Genomic DNA, 18,548 nt, shown 5'->3' with positions numbered 1-18,548 from the left:
ATGATCTTCCCCAAGTCTCATGCACAGGTTATACAGGGCCCCGTGTCGCCCCGTAAATCTATATCTTACCTTATCCAGAGTGAAGAGGTCAAGAAGCTGATCTGTTCCCATGCTCTGAAGACTGGCATTCTCTTGACTGATCACTGTATTTGCAATGTTCATTTTGAATTTCTGAAGACCCATTATTTTTTCCTCCAAGGTTCCCCTTGTTATCAAGCGATAAACATTAACAACACGTTTCTGCAACGTAGATAATATTTATGGGGATTTAATGGCAATGTATACATATGCCAGCTATTTAAAAAATAATTACACAGCAAAACAAGACATCCAATTAGAGGAACAAAGAACAATTAAATAAATGATGCACATGTGACATTTGTACAAGCCTTGAGTGTAAAAGCAGTAAGAACACAAACCGTGCTTAAATGAAATATTTTTTTCAGAATCATCATTTCATTTGTAAAATATAGTTCCTATCTTTACTCTAAAACCTTTCAGGTTTGATATAGTATTTTATAATGTTATAAATCAAATTAAATAGTATTTTAGTAACAAATTAAAAGAAACAAAAACAAAAAACCCTAAGTTCTAAATGATTCACCATGTATATGGCATTGGTTTCAGAAATGTCAGCCGATTTTTGATTAATTCAACTTATCTTCAGTGATCTGGGTTAATCTTTTTTACCTGCCCAATACGATGTGCTCGATCCATTGCCTGGAGGTCTTTCATTGGATTCCAATCATGTTCAACAAATACCACAGTATCAGCTCCAGTCAAGTTAAGGCCCAGTCCACCAACATGAGTAGTAAGCAACAGCACATCTATGGATGGGTCATTGTTAAACCTGTCAATTAAAATAAACCCAACAATGACTGCAGGTGGAATGAAGATGTCACTTCTCTACTTCCATCCTACTGTTGCTGGCTACAATGCTTAAGTTGTAGCCAATCTAATCTAAAATACTGATGTTCTATCAGGTTGCTGTTATTATACCATCCTACAAATACAAAAGGTGAAATTGAATCACTTGGTTGTTTTGTAGTGCATCGTTTCTAACAACAGTTCCCCTTGTGAAATGAAAGATTAACAGCGGTTTATTGAAATAAGTGAAGAATTAATTGGACACTTTCATATATGGAAGATAGCCAGAAAACTATCCAGAAGATTAAGAATAGGAGAATTTTGGTCAGGTGAGAAGAAAGGTTAGCATTTCCCTCCCCAGCAATGAACCCTGCCCCCAAATGTAGTAATTAAAGAAATCAACTGGCACCAGTGAAGATTTTTGAAGTTTCAATAAGGAACATATACAAGTTCTGCTCTCTGACTGATAGCTGATCAACACTTTTTCCCCCTGACAAATGATAGGTGAATTAAAAGTTTGTGGGTTATATGGGGAACCAACATGAACCATATTAAGTCAATAGCTCAGGGGTTGTCTATATTTACCCTAGAAGACCGAGAGAACACTCCCACCACCAAAGCTGAGTAACATTACCTTTCCCCCCCGAAAAAATGATTTTACAAAACCAAGATAATTGAGAATATAGAAAAGTTATCCAAAAAGACATTTCACCCAGTGACGCTCAAATCCATTGCAGATTAGGAGCAATGATATAAAATACATTCAGCTGTTTGGAAGTTGCCATCCAAGGATTTGTGCCGCCATCATACGGGCAGCTAAAGGCAATCTTTCACTTTTAATTAAATGTCAGCTTCATGAAATTTCAGCCGAGTTCTCTCAGCAGGAAAACATGAGGACATGACATTTTTTTCCTGCCTTAACTTGTCTACCTCCATTTGAAGAGCTTTTATTTTTCAGAGACCGCTATTGCACTGTGAAAGTCGTGGTTGTGATGAGGAGTTACTACAAAGAGCCAAGCAGCAGGCTTCAATGATAGCATTGCTGGCTGTTTTCTCACCCTGGGAAGGATCACAGCAGGATTTCCTTCTGACAAGGTGGGGATTTGTTTTTTTTTCCTTAACGAAGAATGTGTTGTTCTTTCTTCTTAAATCAGCATTTTTTTCCCCACTTGGGAAAGAAATACCTCTACACCTCAAACATGGAGTCAAAGAAGCCACAGATCTGGATGTCCCTGAGATTCAGTGTCGTACAGAGTACAGGCTTGTCTTATCCACATGCCATATGAATGGCCCCATTTATATATACCTTTACATTAGATAGTGGGGAGGAAAGATTTCCCAATTAGATACCAGGGTGCATATGGAACATATGCTGACGGACAAGGGTAAATAACATACGGGGGCCAGATAAGGTGAACACTGTAAGGTGAACAGCAAAACTAGTCTATGTCAGCCAAAAAGGGAGCTGGGGGAACATGACTTTGAATAGATCTAAACAAACAATGTTGGCTTTACCGTGAGACGATTGAGTGTCTCTGACCAGCTGGTATGCTGCCATCTAATCGCAGGTAGGTAACAGAGGGCAAGTGAGGCTTCAGAAGGTCATGTTCTACTATGTCCAGCATGCTCTTCAGTTGACAGAAGATGAGAATTCGGTGTTGGGCAACTATCGTTTCAGTGCCGCTTTCTGAAGAGCCACCATTTCCTAAGCCACAGTCGAGTAACAGCTTAAAGACCAAAAAACAACAACAAACCAACAAAAAAGAAACCATCAGTCAGCCAGCTTCTCGAGGCCCTTTCTCCACAAGAGTATCCAAGAAACTTTCACATACTGATTATTGCATTTCTATCTCATTTTGAGGTTGGTTTGGCTTACAGCAACGGTGTCAAACTCAATTTCATTGAGGGCCACATCAGTTTGACCTTGGGGAGCCGAGTGGCTGTGTCTGGGCTGGGCTGGGCATGGACAGCTTGACGTTCTGCAGCCCATACACGGCCCTCCTGGGCTCTGTTTTTGCTGGCAAAGGCACTGCGGGCCGATCCTCCTGGGTGGCCCTTTGGGCCAGATCTAAGCACCCTGCAGGCGAGATCCGGCCTAAGGGCTTTGAGTTTGACACCCCTGGCTTACAGGGAAACGGACTCAAAGTCACACATTTGGGCACTTGGCCTCAGTCCAAGATCTGAACTATTACAATGCATTTGCAGTTACATTGTGATTGTGGAATGGTAACTTAATGACAGCATTTTCCCCCCTTCACATTCTTGCTATTTAAGGACCAGGAGATTTGAAAAAAAGCTCAGCTTCGGAGGTTCCAGAGACATAGTTTAAATGAAAACCAGCTGTGTGACCTTGGGCAAGTCAGTCCCTCTCAGCCCAACCCTCCTCACAGAGTTGTTAGATGTAGGGGAAAAAATAAGAGGAAGGAGTAGTATTAAGTATGTTCATTGCCTCAGGATATTTATAAAAATAATAAAGGCGGGATAAAAAGAAACTTAAAACTAAACAATAATAATAATACTGGACTAAATGAACAAATAAAAAGTGATATCTTTATGTTCTACTACACAAAATAGTGAAATAGAGTTGCATTGAATCTTATATAGCAGGCTCAAATTCTGGCATTTTTTGATACTAAATACTAGCTGAGAATTATACCAAATAATAAATTACCACTTCAAATTTGGTAAACACCAATAACTGAAACCTAGCTGCTATTTTTAAATAACTAAAAATGTACTACAAAGTTATGGCAAAACTGGAATGACTCTTAATCCACTGGTAGCCCAAGGAGTTTGACTCATTTTAAAAAAAAGAACCTTTAAACTTAAGATGGCAACTAAGTTTTCTGTTAGTTACACATAATGCTACACATACAAAAATGTACTTTATATGCTGCATGTTGCCTTCTCCATTGGTTTCATCTTCTTAACATTTTTAGATATTCCTTTTCAACCATCAATTAATTGGTATGAGGTGAAGGTTCTAGAACAGGGCTGTCAAATTCCTGGTCCACAGGCCGGATGTGTCACGCGCTGGCCATGCGCGGTTTAGCAAAGGGGGGGGAAGGTCATGATACGTCACGTGACAACGCGAGTTTGATGCCCGTGTTCTAGAAGCTAGCAGAAGTATCTTTTTGAATCTATGTGGAAGAGTTATTGTCTAATAAATCAAATGCACAATCAAAGATTTGTCCACCTGTTTTAAAGCAGAGAGTTTAGGCGCATGCTGGATGTCACGAAGAGAAGAATTCTCTGCTGCAAGCTTCTCCGTGATCCTTTTATGTTCTGGGTGATGAGCGGTTAAAACTAGTGCTGGGTGGTTGCACAATTTCCTTAAATACTGCAATGCCTTTTAGAAACAAGGCACAAAAACAAGAAATCAAATAAGCATAAGATTTTCAAGATACATTGACTTCCTACATGGCAGAACACAGTAGGCGGCTGTTAAATGTGAAACCCTCTGCAAAAAAATGAGAGGAGATGGCTGGTTTGTCAATTGCCAGCCACAATTGATTTTAATCATTTACTAGTGTTCACACTGAGAAAGAAAAAGGCTGTTGAAGTTTTAAGTGAAAGGGGTGTTTTAGCAGAGGTAATAAATTATTGCTCCTGGCATTATTTTCCATCCTGTATTTGAGCTTGTTCTTAACTGGCCCAGAATCTTTGAAATTCCAGTGAGCTGTTTTATTCCTTTATCAAAAATGCTTCTTAATCCCATATGATTCTTTTTCTAAGGATACAAACTACTATATGCAGATGTGTTTATGGCTTTCATAGATAACAAAAATATTTTTGGATATTTTGTTGCTGACCAATTTTGTAGGAAATCTTTCCTAAAAGCTCTTTTCAAACAGGTTTATTCCTGTTTGCTTGGTTCTGCAGTGCTATGAAAGCTCATATTTATAAATATATTTTATCTTTAAATCTTCAATTTTACATTCCTTTTAATATGTTTGTCAAGCCTTTTTCATTCAATGCGGAGGGTTTCAAGCTATTTTCATGAGGTCGGTTCAGTTTGCCATTCAGAGTGGGGAAAAAATCTCATGAAAATAGCTCTCTTTATCTTGATAATCATCTTTTGAAATCAAGAGCCGCATGTCTCCAAAATCCCACGCTGTGGAAATAATAGCAAAATCAGTACCCATTGGTATTGGTAGTGAAACGGAGACGTTAAATAATTTATGATCAAACTTCAAGCTTTAGTTCAAACCTGTTACTGCCTTTTCTGAATTTTAGAAGGTGGACACTCAGCTTCCTCTTTTACTTCCTTCTCTTATGGAACCAGACTATCCCCAAGAGCCTAGAAGACTCATTGCCATTCAAGGGGAGACCTCATCTCCAGCCAAAGGATGTAATATCTTGCAGTTTCTGATCTAAATGTTAGTCCCCCTTAATGGCATTGGTGGCTCAAGGAGGTCCCAAAGGGAACACTTCACATGATCACTGCATAAATACAATTTATAATGGTGCTGAGACTAACGTGTCATTTGGATTTAAGTGAGAGGGAGTTGTGCAGAGTCAGCCTCATTCTCTCTTCTCAATTCCCACCTGAGTCCAGTAACAAGGCAGAGTCAAGACAACTGGAGATAGGACAAGGCACAGTAGACACCAGGATGCCTTCTGTGCCTTGTCCTGCTCTTCACATTCTATGATGCTTCATAACCATTTGACCTTTCAATGGTCCAACATGGTCAATCTACCGGAGTCTCTTGTCACAGGCCTGGATAAGCAGCTCCTAGTCTCACTGAACGTTTAAGACCCATCAGCTAACCTCACCTGGTTTAGCTAGCAAGGTAAAATAGGGTTATATTTAATTTACAGGGTTTAATGATCCAACTTGAGGAATTTCTAGCTTACAAAGCCTCTCCATCTGCATTATTAGGGCCAGGATGCAATTTAGATCAGCTATGTTTCTCTGCAAAGGGGCGCTAAGTAGGGAAAATGTGTCTTGTGCTGAGAGGTTGAAATTTCACTCAGGCTGAAGTTCAGGGTTTGGCATCTCATGAGGTAGCAAAATAAGCAGATGCATTTCCAACCTGAAATACGTGTCCTGTAGCTTTAAGCTTTGGTTTTTCAGTCTCTTCAGTGAGTGAAGCTGATGAAACTGTTTCATCGACATCACATTTGGCACGAGACTTTGCAAAATCTTCATAAAGTTGAACCTATCAAAAGAAACAAATGTATGCATTATTTACAGTTACAGTCATTGGGAGCCTGGTTGGTGCAGTGATTAAAGGACGGTTGGACTAAAAAGCAGGAGATCACGAGTCCTCCTTCTCCCTCAGGCAGAGGGAGTGCTACCAAAAGGGTGCTTGGGCCTTTGCGCCAGTCACTCTCTCTCGGCCCAGCCCCCATTTCACAGAGGGTTTCTTGAGGGAAAGGAAGGGATAACAGCCTTATGTGCATCCCCTAAAGCTGTACAAAGGGAAGGTCAAATTGATATTTTAACACTTGCAGCAATCTCTGCTCTTTGAAATACTTGCATACTATAGGTTAGTAATCTCTTTACATTTTGCTTTTGTTTTAATTTATTTGCAGCGAATGTAAAATTATTATTACTACCCTACAAATACCACTTTGAAGAGACCTGCTCTATCAGACCATTTTTTTTTTACAAGAAGGATTTTTGGTTTGCATAAAAAAAGATGAACGGTCACCGGATGAGTCTTTTAAAAAGCTAAACTGGCTGTATCCTCCCACTAGGAAAATGTCAAATCCTAGTTTTGCAACCAAATGCTACATCAACATGTATAGTGACTCTAATAAGCTAAATTAAAAACTGCAAATGATTCTATTGTATCCTACAGGTTACTTACATGTAGGATTGAGTGAAATCAAGTTTCAATCAAAACACTACTGTATTTCCAAGGAAAAAGCCAATGCAGGGAGTCACCATTTCAATTTTCCAACAGCAGAGAAGCTGCATTTACAAAAGGCATCACTTTTGCTGCTGGTACCCATCTGTATTTCATACATTTCTCCATTCTCCCAATTAAACTCTTAAATGAGATATGGGGCTGCAAAAAGAAGGGGCAAAAATCACAGCCTCCTCCATTTGTCAGAAAAATACACTGGATTCAATCTATCTTTGGAGGCAACTGCTTCAATAAACAGGGGCGCAGTAGCCTAGCAGTTAAGACGCTGGGTTTGTATTCCGTGTGCCTTGGCATATAGTCATGACAGACACATGACCACGAAAGCGTCTTCAGATAACAGTGGCTCCTCGGCAAGGAAACGGAGATGAGCACCAACCCCCTAAAGCCGGAGACAACTGGTCAGGGCAAACTTTTTACCTTTTAAATCAATAAATATAGTAGATTTTTACTTCAGGGGCAAATGGTTTCCCAGCACACTTTCAACAGTGTGGTGAAAGATCCATTTAGAGCAAGCAAAGGATTTGAGAAAACCCACAAATGATTCTTCTCTTCTGTTCTAAATGTCAATGTGATTCAAATTAAGTAACTTGCCTGGAGGGGGCTGAGAATACAGTAATAGTCTTGAATGATTTTGGGTGGAAGATCTTGCAATACGTCTTCTTTCATCCTTCGTAATAAAAAGGGCAGGACTTGCCTGTGTAATGCCTCCATTGCAAGGACACCTACAAAGGCCCATAAGAAAATGTTAGCGAAACATTTAACATTCTTCCACTAAATCCAGAGTAGGACTCATGAGTTCCTCCGAAAGGAAAGGGATTTTACTAAGCGGTGTTTCTTACCTGCCTCCTGTTCTCGACTAGAGCTCCGAGCATCTCTACTTGCTAATATGGGTTTGCCATAACGAGCTGCAAACTGACGCTCAGTACCCAAAAATCCCGGCATAAGAAAATCAAATAGTGACCACAATTCTAAGACATTGTTCTGAAAGAAAACGATAAGGGAAAAAATGTAAACAATAGCAAGTTGGCCATTTGCAGTAGAAATTATAGTGAATTTATAGCAAAATAGAGAAATTTATCATGACTGCCCATCTGATTCCACAAATATTCTTTGTTCTGGCATGAGACATGCGTGAAAAAACTAGTCCACATAAATTCAAACTGTAAAATCAAAGCATCCGAAAAGGGCGCTCTGCATGAATAGCAATGAAGAGAAGTAAGGCATCCCTCCACAACAATTTAAAGGCCACCACAATCGCTGGGGAAAAATTGGTACAACTATTTCAAAGATTTCCCTTGCTGCCTGCATGGATAAGTGACAGTTGTTCCACTGAGGTGGCCCATGACTCTTAGCGCAAACATCCCTGCATCCCAAACAGCTCTACCAGCTCTTGAGGAAGGGTGTCTCGTTCATGCTGACATGTTTTGCACAGCAATACTTCGTAATCAACACTATGCCTAAAATTTGGCAATCAAACATGTGGATATCCAGCATCCTCTCATGAGGGATGCTTACACCAGGGGTCTCCAACCTGGGCAACTTTAAGACTTGTGGACTTCAACACCCAGAGTTCTGGGAGTTGAAGTCCACAAGTCTTAAAAGTTGTCAAGGTTGGACACCCCTGGCGTACACTATGTGATTCCAAGGTCTTTAAGGTAATCTCGCCCCTCAATACATACTCTCGGCTGAACTAAACAAGTGGTTTTTAGAAACTGAAAAATCTATTTCTCCAGTACCATGAGCCCCTTTAGACATGGATTACCTGGATTGGTGTCCCAGAAAGGATTATTCGGTAGTTGGCAGCCAACTGCTTTATAGCTTTTGATAGCTTCGTTTTCCCATTTTTGATGACATGTCCTTCATCAAGAATACAGTAATTGAATTTAATATTTCTAGGAAAGAAGATGCCGTTAATTGGTTTTAGTTGTTTTAAAGCAGGGGTGTCAAACCCGCTTGCATCACGGGCCATATTGTAATGTGTCACAATGTTTTTTGCCTTCACGGAGCTGGGATGGATGTGGCCTGTGCAGGCCGTACCTGGCCCGTTTGTTTGACAGGCTTATTTTAAAGCATATGAAACACCTAAAATGTTTTAAAAATAGCTCTCACCTGAAAAAATCAATGTCATTTCTCACAACATCATAAGAAGCTACAATTAGGTTGTGTCTTTTTACATGGTGTTGTAATCTGAAAGAGACAAAACATAAATGAATTAGGCTTTTATATACAGCATAAAACCCTAAAGGTAAAGATTCCCTTCGCACATATGCTAGCAGTTCCCAACTCTAGGGGGCGGTGCTCATCTCCGTTTCAAAGCTGAAGAGCCAGCGCTGTCCGAAGACGTCTCCATGGTCATGTCTGGCATGACTAAACACTGAAGGTGCACGGCATGCTGTTACCTTCCCACCAAAGTGGTTCCTATTTTTTCTACTTGCATTTTTACATGCTTTCGAACTGCTAGGTTGGCAGAAACTAGGACATGTAACGGGTGTTCACTCCGTTATGCAGCACTAGGGATCTGAACCGCCAAACTTTCTGATCAACAAGCTCAGCGTCTTAGCTACTGAGCCACCGCGTCCTAGCAACCCTACAAGCTACAAAAAATAACTGCTAGTTTGGCAGAATCTGGGACAAGTAACGGGTGTTCACTCCATTATGCAGCACTAGGGATTCGAACCGCTGAACTGCCAACCTTTCTGATTGACAAGCTCAGTGTCTTAGCCACTGAGCCACCTCATCCCGTCGACCCTACAAGCTACAATTTTTGTTAAAAAAAAATATCAAATAATTCCAAGAAAAAGGAGACGGTTCAAACCCCCAAGAGTAACATTTTTAAATTCATCACTTACCTTGCCCTTTCAGTTGGAGGACCAGTATAGTGCAAAGGATTCAAAAACTCCTTGGAACAAAATTTGCCCACTTCATCCACCCAATGACCTGTCAGGGTGGGTGGGCACACAACCAAGGATGGGAGTGGAATGCTATCAGCCATCTTAGTTCTTGCATATTCTTGGGCCCTTTGGAGAACAACAGAAGAATATTCATTCATTCATTTATTCTACTGGGAAAAAAACATTTGGAGAAATACTGAGCAGCAGTAATTATGTTGTCTACCTGAGATAGTGATCTCCTGCAAGAATGCAGATGGATTGCAGGGTTTTTCCTAAGCCCATATCATCACACAGGATACCGTGAAGTTTGTATTTGTTGAGAAAAGCCAACCAGTTCACACCTTCCTGTAAGATATGACAAAGTTCCTAATAATGAGAGAGCTGAAAGAGCTGGACTTCTTTTATTTACTGTTATATTTACATATGCCTTTCACTCTTAATAAAGACCTCTGAAGCGATTTCCAAGTTATATAATTTTGACAATTTAAAATGTGGTAACTGGAAAATGAATTGAGTAGTAAAAAATTTCAAAAACACCAATGAAATGTGAACAGCTTATTTGCCAATGTAGAGCATCCTTCTTCAAATGGATCACTTCATCTTACGTATCTGAAGAAGTTTTACAATAGAGGATACATTTTTAAAAACCCAGATAAGAAGCCAAGGCCTCAAACTATTTAACAAATCAAAACTTACTTGCTGATATTTTCTGAGTTCTGCTTTAATTGGTACTGGAATTTTATAATTTTCTAGTTTTTTCCCATCCAATAATTGTTCCAAGAAATGGCGCTCTTTGGCTTTTATTTTAATTAAATCTTCAGACATATTTGGGGGATCTGGAATACCAGCCTGAAAGAAAAGATAGAAGTACAAGTTCCAAATTGAATACTTTGTTTGGCCAAGTTAGTGTATCTTATTAGGATCTGCTTTCTGCTAAAAAGGCAAATTAAAGTCACACTGTTTTCAGAGTTTGTAAAATGCACGTAGTCCTCAAGTTTACATTAGTCAAATATTTAAGCATAGTAATTTACTATCAGACTAGCTTGTAATTTAGAATGAAAAAAGGGGTGTTCTGAAAGGCCAAGCAATGACGGAGAACTGACAAAATGATAACTCTAAATGAAATAAAGCTTTATATAGAAAACATATTCTTTAAACAATGCAGAACTGTAGCATTCCTATAATCATGTGATCACCATTTTGCAACCCTCTCGGTTGGCTTTCGACAAGCAAAGTCAACGGGAAAAGCCAGACTCGCTTAACAATCATGTGAGTCACTTAACAACTGCAGCAATTTGCTTAACCGTGGCTGTAAGGTTGTAAACTTGGGGTGCAACTCACTTGATGCCTTGCTTAGCAGTGGAAATTCTGGTTCCAGCAGTGGCTGCAAGTCAAGGACTGCCTGTAGCTCAAGCACCGATTCAGGGGACAAACAAGCAAGCAAAGGTGACACGTTTTGAGACACGAGAGGAAAGGGGTCTGACTTACCTCAAGTGGCATTAATCTAATCAGAGTTGCAAAGCATTGGGTAGCCATGAAACGGACACTGTCTGTCTGATCACTCATTCTGCCCAGCACAGGAACCACAAGCAGAACTATATAGGGAATAATTCCAACATCTAATTGCTCCATTATAGCTGTAGATTCATTGTTAAGGATTTCTTTCTTATTAGCAAGAGACTCTTTTACATCAGAAACGATTCTATCATTTCTCTCCCCACCCCCAAACTTTTGCCCCTCTGGTTCCAGTTGACCAAGGAGAGGTACCTCCCTGGTGAGCTCTGCAGTTTATCTACTTAATCAAGATAAAAGGAGAACATTCCTTTCTTTTATTTACCTTGGAAGTTATTGCTTTCAAGCAGCCAATTTCAGAATTAAGTTTTATTTAGACAAAGCTAGCCTTCAGTGGACATTCCCCACACAGACAGACGACAAAAGAATTTAGCAAGGATACAGCCAAGAGCTTCAATTGCACCTTCTTGCTTGGTACTATCATCTATCGCTCCCAGCCAAGGAAGAACCTTTTCTAGAAAAATATGAATGGTTTCCACGGTAGCTATTTTGCTCATTACACCCACACAACGGGCAGCCATGTGCCTCACTGCAGTGCTGGGGTGTTGAAGGCACATACAAAGATAAGGCAAGTGCTGTATTAACTGAAAAAAGAAACCATGGATCAGTCACAGGTACAGCAAAGGTTACTGAAGATAATCTATCAAAAGACAGCTATTTTAGTTCATTGTTAGTGTGAGATATTCACGATGCTGAATACATGATTTATCTACCTGCAATGGAACAAGGACAGGGAAATGTCAAGGTGTGTTTGAACAATCAGAAACAGACACAGGCATATGATGGTGCACAACCCATCATATGCCTGTGTCAGTTTCTGATTGTTCAAATACAATCAGTTATCAGTGCACAACACAGTTATCTAGAGCCTTATTTTTAAAGATGTGATCCAAACATTATTATGCCAGGAAGAACGGCTTTTAAAATAGCTTCAAGAATGGTTGCCTTTTAAGCTCTTAGAACAAGTATTAGAACAAGTATTAGAACAACTCTTAGAATTCTCTTTCAAAAAAGAAAAGAGGGTCAATTTAAATGTAAAAATAGAATAAAAATGCTATTGTCACTTTAAACATACTAATCAACATACATTAAAAAGAAATTTTGTTGCATTCAGCTCTCAAAAGATAATCATTATGCAATATGCATATATCCACACAAACACACATATATATGAGAGAGAAACATCACAGTTTAGTTCGAATGTACACATGTACATGGCGAAAAAAAAAGAATCCTGTGAGTTTACATAAAAATCATAACATTTTAATTGCGGTTGGCAGTTCTATCCATTATTCCAAATTTAAGAAAAAGCAAAAACATATATTATTGAACCTCAGTGAAAATGCTAACTATTTCTAAACAAAGTTTCGTACCAGAGTGCGAAGCCGAATATCCATAGAAGCTGCAGTTATTTCAAAAACCTGTAGAGAATTCACCAATTCCTGAGCTGGTCCATCTCCTTTTTCCAAGAGTAACTTTCGATCTATTACAGAAACCAGTATTAGATATATATTCTTAATTGAAATTTTAAATTAGCCAAGCCTTAAGAAATATACCTACCAAAGTTATTTATATCGATACTGTTCTTTAAGGACCCGACCATAGTATCCCAAAGATGTGGCAAGCCTACTGCCATTTCATCTCCAAAATGCTTTGCTATAGTGGATAAAGCAAATTCTGCTCCTCTCCGCTGTACAATGTAGGGCTTCTGAGCCTAGAATTTAATAAGATAATTTAAAAGCAAATAAAGGCAAATAAAATATAGCATGTTGGTATCTAATGCAGCTACTCCAGGAAAAAAATAGGGTGCTTTCTCAGAGTTTCCATCTATCAAACAGATAAAGAGAAATGGAAGTGGGAAGTATATTACAATATATCAAATATTGATCCAGAAAAAGAACCAACATGGGGGAGCATAACAGTCAGTGATCAATTCTCAACTTTAAAACTGACCTCTAATGCACAACGTATCTTAGTAGATTAATATGGTATAATCAATATCAGGATGACGGCTAAAATTTTGTTTTTAATTCACACATATGAATAATATAAAATTAATTGAAATGTTTCAAACTCAATGTAAAATTCAGCAAAATGTAGGGATGTTTTTATAATGAAAACTCAACGATGAGAAAAGGGATCAGTAAAATAACTAACCCTATAATTGCTTCAAATCACAATGCTTTTTTTTTTTTAAAGGTACATTTAATTTCCAAGATTTCAAGTCCTCAAGCTGGGAATAACACATACAGATGATTCTTTGTGAACGGGCTAGCAGGATTAAAAAAGAAACACAACAATATTGGCTAGCAACCTTGTTCTTTCTTTCCATTCTTGCCTTTCTTGATCTCTTGTAAAATTGATCCTACAAGTCTAAGAAATAAACGTGTCTCATTTTCTCAGAAGCAATGAAAGTGTGAAAGGACTGCCAGAAGGAGGTCAGTCTAAGCATGCACAAAAGCTTCCCTCATTTCCATTAAAAGAAAAAAGAAAAGAGGGAGTGGGAGGGAAGAATGTTATGACCAAGGAAAGAAAATAGGACAATCTATTTTTAAAAGACTGCAACATTAAGGTTTCTTTTTTCTACATAAACCCCATTTTGATTAGGTGCAGTTTAGCTGATGTTGACTTTTAGCAACTGCATAGGCTTCCTCCAGGATACCTGCCCCACCCCACCTCCCCCGTCTGATCCATCTGGTCTTTCAACTCTGCACCTATCAATGCTCTAATCAAGTCCCTGCTGATTGTTATCCTCTTCTCTTTCTTTCCATCTTTCCCAGAACTATGACATCTCAAGGGTGCTAAGTCTTTACATAATGTATCTAAGATACATTATCTGCTAATTTGAGCCTCGTCATTTGTGCATTGTGAGAAATCTGGGTTGATTTGTTTTGATTATTTTTTTTTCTTGGCTATCCTCAGTATTTTCATCAGACTCCTTTGACACTCAAGTTCAAAAGCATTAATACTCTTTTCTTATTTTGCCTGTTCAGTTTTTTACCTTCATAGAAAGTCACAGAGATAAAGCCACTGCCTCCACAATTCTGATCTGTGCAGATATGGATACGTCATAGCATCTGAAAATCTTTTCTAAGGCTTTCATTGCTAAAACTAATCGTATCTCTATACAAGTCTAGTCTATGGCGTATTTCTTGACTACTACTTCCTTTACTCTTAAAATAGTTGATCCTAAATGAAAAAGCTATCGGCTACTTGAGTATCTTCATTGTAAGTTCTAAAGCTGATTGCTGTATTTGTTGTCTTTAGTTTGATGTTTTGGGTATTTAAGGTATCCATTTTTCCTTCACTTTCATTACTAGGTAGTGAAAATCAATGAAAATTATTGGCATTCTCTAATTGTAAATCAACATTGATCATCTTTGAAACCAGCCTCCCTAATATATATTCAGCATATAATGACATCCCTTGTATTCAACTGTTGCTCTGATCCTCGAGGTATACCACCACCACCCTCCGGCCCCAAGTAGCTTGGTGCATTTTTCTAAGACAATTCAAGTTACCTATCTATTAATATTGGAGCACTGTGTAATGTTTGCAAAACTGAAAATTAAACTTTGTACCCACTTCATCAAGCTCTGTTGTTACATTTCCACTAGTGCTTGCAGGCAAATCTCCAATTTGGGCTTTGGTGGCCTTTGGTGTTGGACCCCGTCGGCTTGTGATGGCAAATGCAGCTTTTTGGTGCCTATATAGTGTGATTATACCTCTGTGCTTGGTGACTGTATGATGCATCCCATCTCTTTCAGAATTAGATCCTATAAAAAAGGTGGCAATTAAAAACACTCTGATAGAAGCGGCAGGGATGGTCACAAACATGCTCTCTTCTCACAAATTGTTATGGAAAAGGAAATTAGAGAGAAAAATCAATCTCTAATATTAATTCTTTTAAAAAACTAAACTTGAAATTCTAAGGGATTATGATCACTAGAATATTTGGTTTGAAATTCAGAGCAACACACTGGCAGGATAACAAGGAAAATGTACGTGGCACAGAGTCACTTGTTTTGTGAAATGGACAGATGAATGAATGAATGAATGAAGAGAGAGAGGGAGAAAGAGAAAGATAGATCTGAATTATTCTGAGACAGACATAGAATTAGGAAACACTTATGAAACTTAGCAAATTAGTATGGAACAATAATTAAGAATGCTGCAACAAAAGTAGAGAGACACAAATACAAATTTCTGCTTGTTAAAGTCACTGAATGAATTATTATAGCTCAATCTAATCTTTTACGATGGGATGTGGTGGAGATTAAATAAACTAAGGCGTATTTCTGGGTAAAATGTGGGAGGTATAAATAAGTACAGTGATGTATTTTTTTTTCTTTCCTTGGCTTGTTTACTTCTCCCACTGTTTTTGTCACCATCTCTGCTGCTTCTATCAGAGAGGAGTTAATAATGAAGTCATAGTGATTAGAAAAGGCCTCAACATGTAAAGGCTTTCATTTCACAGGATGATGGATCTGGAAAATAATGGTTATTTTTCTGGGAGTATGAGTAAAAGTAAGCGGTTTCAAATTCAAATCCTATAGTGAATGGTGGTTCACAAAACCAAAGCCAACAATATTCCAAAAGAACTCAGTGAATGTTTGAGAAACATGAAGCATATTTTAAAGTAACACTTCTAAATGCTGAATACATACATTATATGAAATAGTATAATAATGATGTACCAATATGTTGAAAGGACAAATTACTTAACCAAACTTGCCGAACCTCTGTGATATTCTAATCTTATCCTAGATTCACAGACTGTGCTAAGTAACAATGTGATTTTTCAGGTTTTGGCTCAGATAGCAAACTAATCTCAATTTATGTCACAAACCCCATCTTAGCAAGATGGAGGAGGAGGAGAGAAGCAACTTAGAACTGAGGAGAAATTTCCTGACAGTTATAACAATTAATCCGTGGAACAGCTTGCCTCCAGAAGTTGTGAATGCCCCAACACTGGAAGTCTTTAAGAAGATGCTGGATAGCCATTTGTCTGAAACCGTATAGAGTTTCCTGCCTAGGCAGGGGGTTGGACTAGAAGACCTCCAAGGCCCCTTCCAGCTCTGCTATTGTGTTATATTGGTGAATGGAGCCTAACCATACAGAAAAATCTCCATAAGCAATTTTAAAGTGAGGTTCTTCTCCATAGCAGCTGGAATAAAATGGTGAGAATTCATCAGAGATTTTTTAAAACCATACATTACTAAAAATGCTTTAGAAAGCATAAAATGCTATAGTGTATTTACGGTAAGATGACATCATCTGAAGATGTTTCAATTTCTATAGCAATGTTTCCCAACTTTGGCGACTTGAAAATGTGTGGACTTCAATTCCCAGAGTTCCCCCAGCCGGCAATTTTTGGAGTTGAAATCAACACATCTTCAAATAGCTGAAGTTGGGAGGGAAAAAAGAAAGGAAGGAAGGAAGGAAGGAAGGAAGGAAGGAAGGAAGGAAGGAAGGAAGGAAGGAAGGAAGGAAATAAGTAAGTAAGTAAGTAAGTAAGTAAGTAAGTAAGTAAGTAAGTAAGTATGTTTTTAATTTTTTTTGCCACCCACCCCTCCATGAGGCTACTCTGGGAGGTTTACAACATTATAAAAAATGTAAATATAACAATACTAAATCACTGAAGCAATAAAAATAATGAAAATGCAAGACGGGCAGGTAGTGGGCAGGATATGCAGGGGGTAGTTGGGGTCAGTTCTTAGTCCAATAACTCCCCCATGGGGTCCCAGGGCCAACTGGCAGAGCAGGCCTTCAGGAGAGTGGGGACAGATCTCACCCTAGGAGGCAGGATGTTCCAGAGACCAGTGCTATGGCAGAGGAGAGCTCTTCTCCTGGATCCCACCAGACTGAATTCCTTTACCGATGGGATTGGCAGTAGGCCTCCTCTGCCAGCACGAATAGGACGGGCTTTCCTTGAGGGATTAGATGCTTTATCAAGTAACCTGGACCCCTGCCATGGAGAGCTTTAAAGGCCATAACCAACTCCTTGGAATACTTCTTTATAAGTATGCAGATCCCGTGAAGATGTTTCTATGCAGCAAACTGAAGGTTAGCAGTTGGTCAACATACCTTTGGAGTTTTCATGGCTGCTCTGTGGCTGTGCTGGACATGATGCTAAAGGAGTAAGGTGTGGATCCACGCACAGCGAGGTGCAAAGATTTTTAATGATTTTCGAATTGGGGCAGGGAGATCTTGCAATACATTGCTGAAGCAGTTTTGCTATGCATAAAGCTGAATAATTTTGCACTAGCGTGTTTTCTTCTTTCTTCACCGCCTCCATCAAAGGCTTTATAACCGGATTTATTTTTTCTGGAAGCTGCTCCAAATTGACAACAGCACAAGCAGTAAATGTATGCACTCTCAGCTGCAGTGTTTGCCATTCCAGGTTTGTTTCTGTGACTGTCATTTGAACTTGCTGCCGCTTGCTTTCTAATTGCTGTAAAACTGTGGGGTTTAGGTTTGGAGATGATGTAGCTTCATTAAAAACAGTAGTAACCTTAATTTAAAAAAGTAAAAAAAAATCATTACTATTTTGTGACATCGAAGGCTTTTAAATCACTGGAAGCCAAACGAGACTTTGAGTTTTTCTCTAATCCACATCAGGGCAGACTAAAACCAGGCATGGAGAAAGGAGAAGCTGTGAAACAGGGGGCCCCCAACAAAGTGAAAAACTGCAAATCAATACAGGTTTAGCTCAGCCTTGGTGTTTCTCATCTCAGCCCTCACATCCCATTTTGGAATTTAAAAGAATTTTATTACATTAACAACAACAAATGTTTTTCTCAGTTCATTGTACAGCCTTCTGTAACATCTTACCTAACCCGAAGCTTTTGAAACCTCAACAGTTCACATGCTGGGAAAGGTATGATGAGTATCTTATAAACTGAACCATATTTGTCAGCTATGGTAAATAACTGGATATTCTTATAACGCCCTTCATACTGCACGCAGAAGGGCATTTTCATGAGCAAGAATTCAGCCCTTTATAATGATAATGGAAAACTAGAATAATATTCCTTACTAGGATAATCTTTGCATTTGCTCAAATACTGAAGATGAATCTGTGATTCATGCTATAAAAATATTCTTTATCTTACATTTGACATTTTACTGTGCTGCTTGTCTGCAGATCTTCAGACCCTTCCCAACCAGGAATTATAAAACAGCTATTTTAGGATTAGTTGACTGACATATCTAGGAAGACAATGAAACTCCTAGCTGTTGCTATTACTGTTTGAAGGTATGTCCTACAGCTAAGTATGTCCAGACTCCCTGTCGCATTTATCATCATAAAGTTTGTTCTTTCCACCAAGACTTGCATATA

The 18,548-nt window shown here is 38.8% G+C and overlaps 1 protein-coding gene across 1 annotated transcript in view; it reads right to left on the bottom strand.

The window, feature by feature from the left end:
- The window catches only part of BTAF1 (B-TFIID TATA-box binding protein associated factor 1), a 66,110-nt gene that overhangs the window by 3,466 nt on the left and 44,096 nt on the right, over positions 1-18,548 (bottom strand). The window contains exons 20-37 of the mRNA XM_081954008.1: positions 17,294-17,720; positions 14,792-14,982; positions 12,767-12,920; positions 12,580-12,689; positions 11,589-11,790; positions 11,123-11,271; positions 10,331-10,483; positions 9,858-9,979; positions 9,593-9,760; positions 8,853-8,930; positions 8,506-8,635; positions 7,583-7,724; positions 7,335-7,465; positions 5,904-6,029; positions 4,064-4,216; positions 2,383-2,594; positions 691-850; positions 70-240 (exon numbers count right to left, since the gene is read on the bottom strand). Coding sequence (XP_081810134.1) covers positions 70-240; positions 691-850; positions 2,383-2,594; positions 4,064-4,216; positions 5,904-6,029; positions 7,335-7,465; positions 7,583-7,724; positions 8,506-8,635; positions 8,853-8,930; positions 9,593-9,760; positions 9,858-9,979; positions 10,331-10,483; positions 11,123-11,271; positions 11,589-11,790; positions 12,580-12,689; positions 12,767-12,920; positions 14,792-14,982; positions 17,294-17,720 — 2,979 coding nt within the window. The remainder of the gene's footprint in view (positions 1-69; positions 241-690; positions 851-2,382; positions 2,595-4,063; positions 4,217-5,903; positions 6,030-7,334; positions 7,466-7,582; positions 7,725-8,505; positions 8,636-8,852; positions 8,931-9,592; positions 9,761-9,857; positions 9,980-10,330; positions 10,484-11,122; positions 11,272-11,588; positions 11,791-12,579; positions 12,690-12,766; positions 12,921-14,791; positions 14,983-17,293; positions 17,721-18,548) is intronic.

Source organism: Natrix helvetica (assembly GCF_964273705.1).
Source record: "Natrix helvetica genome assembly, chromosome: 5".
Lineage (NCBI taxonomy): Eukaryota > Metazoa > Chordata > Lepidosauria > Squamata > Natricidae > Natrix > Natrix helvetica.
Note: the sequence above shows the minus strand (reverse complement) of the source record. Positions and strands in the feature narration are given on the sequence as shown.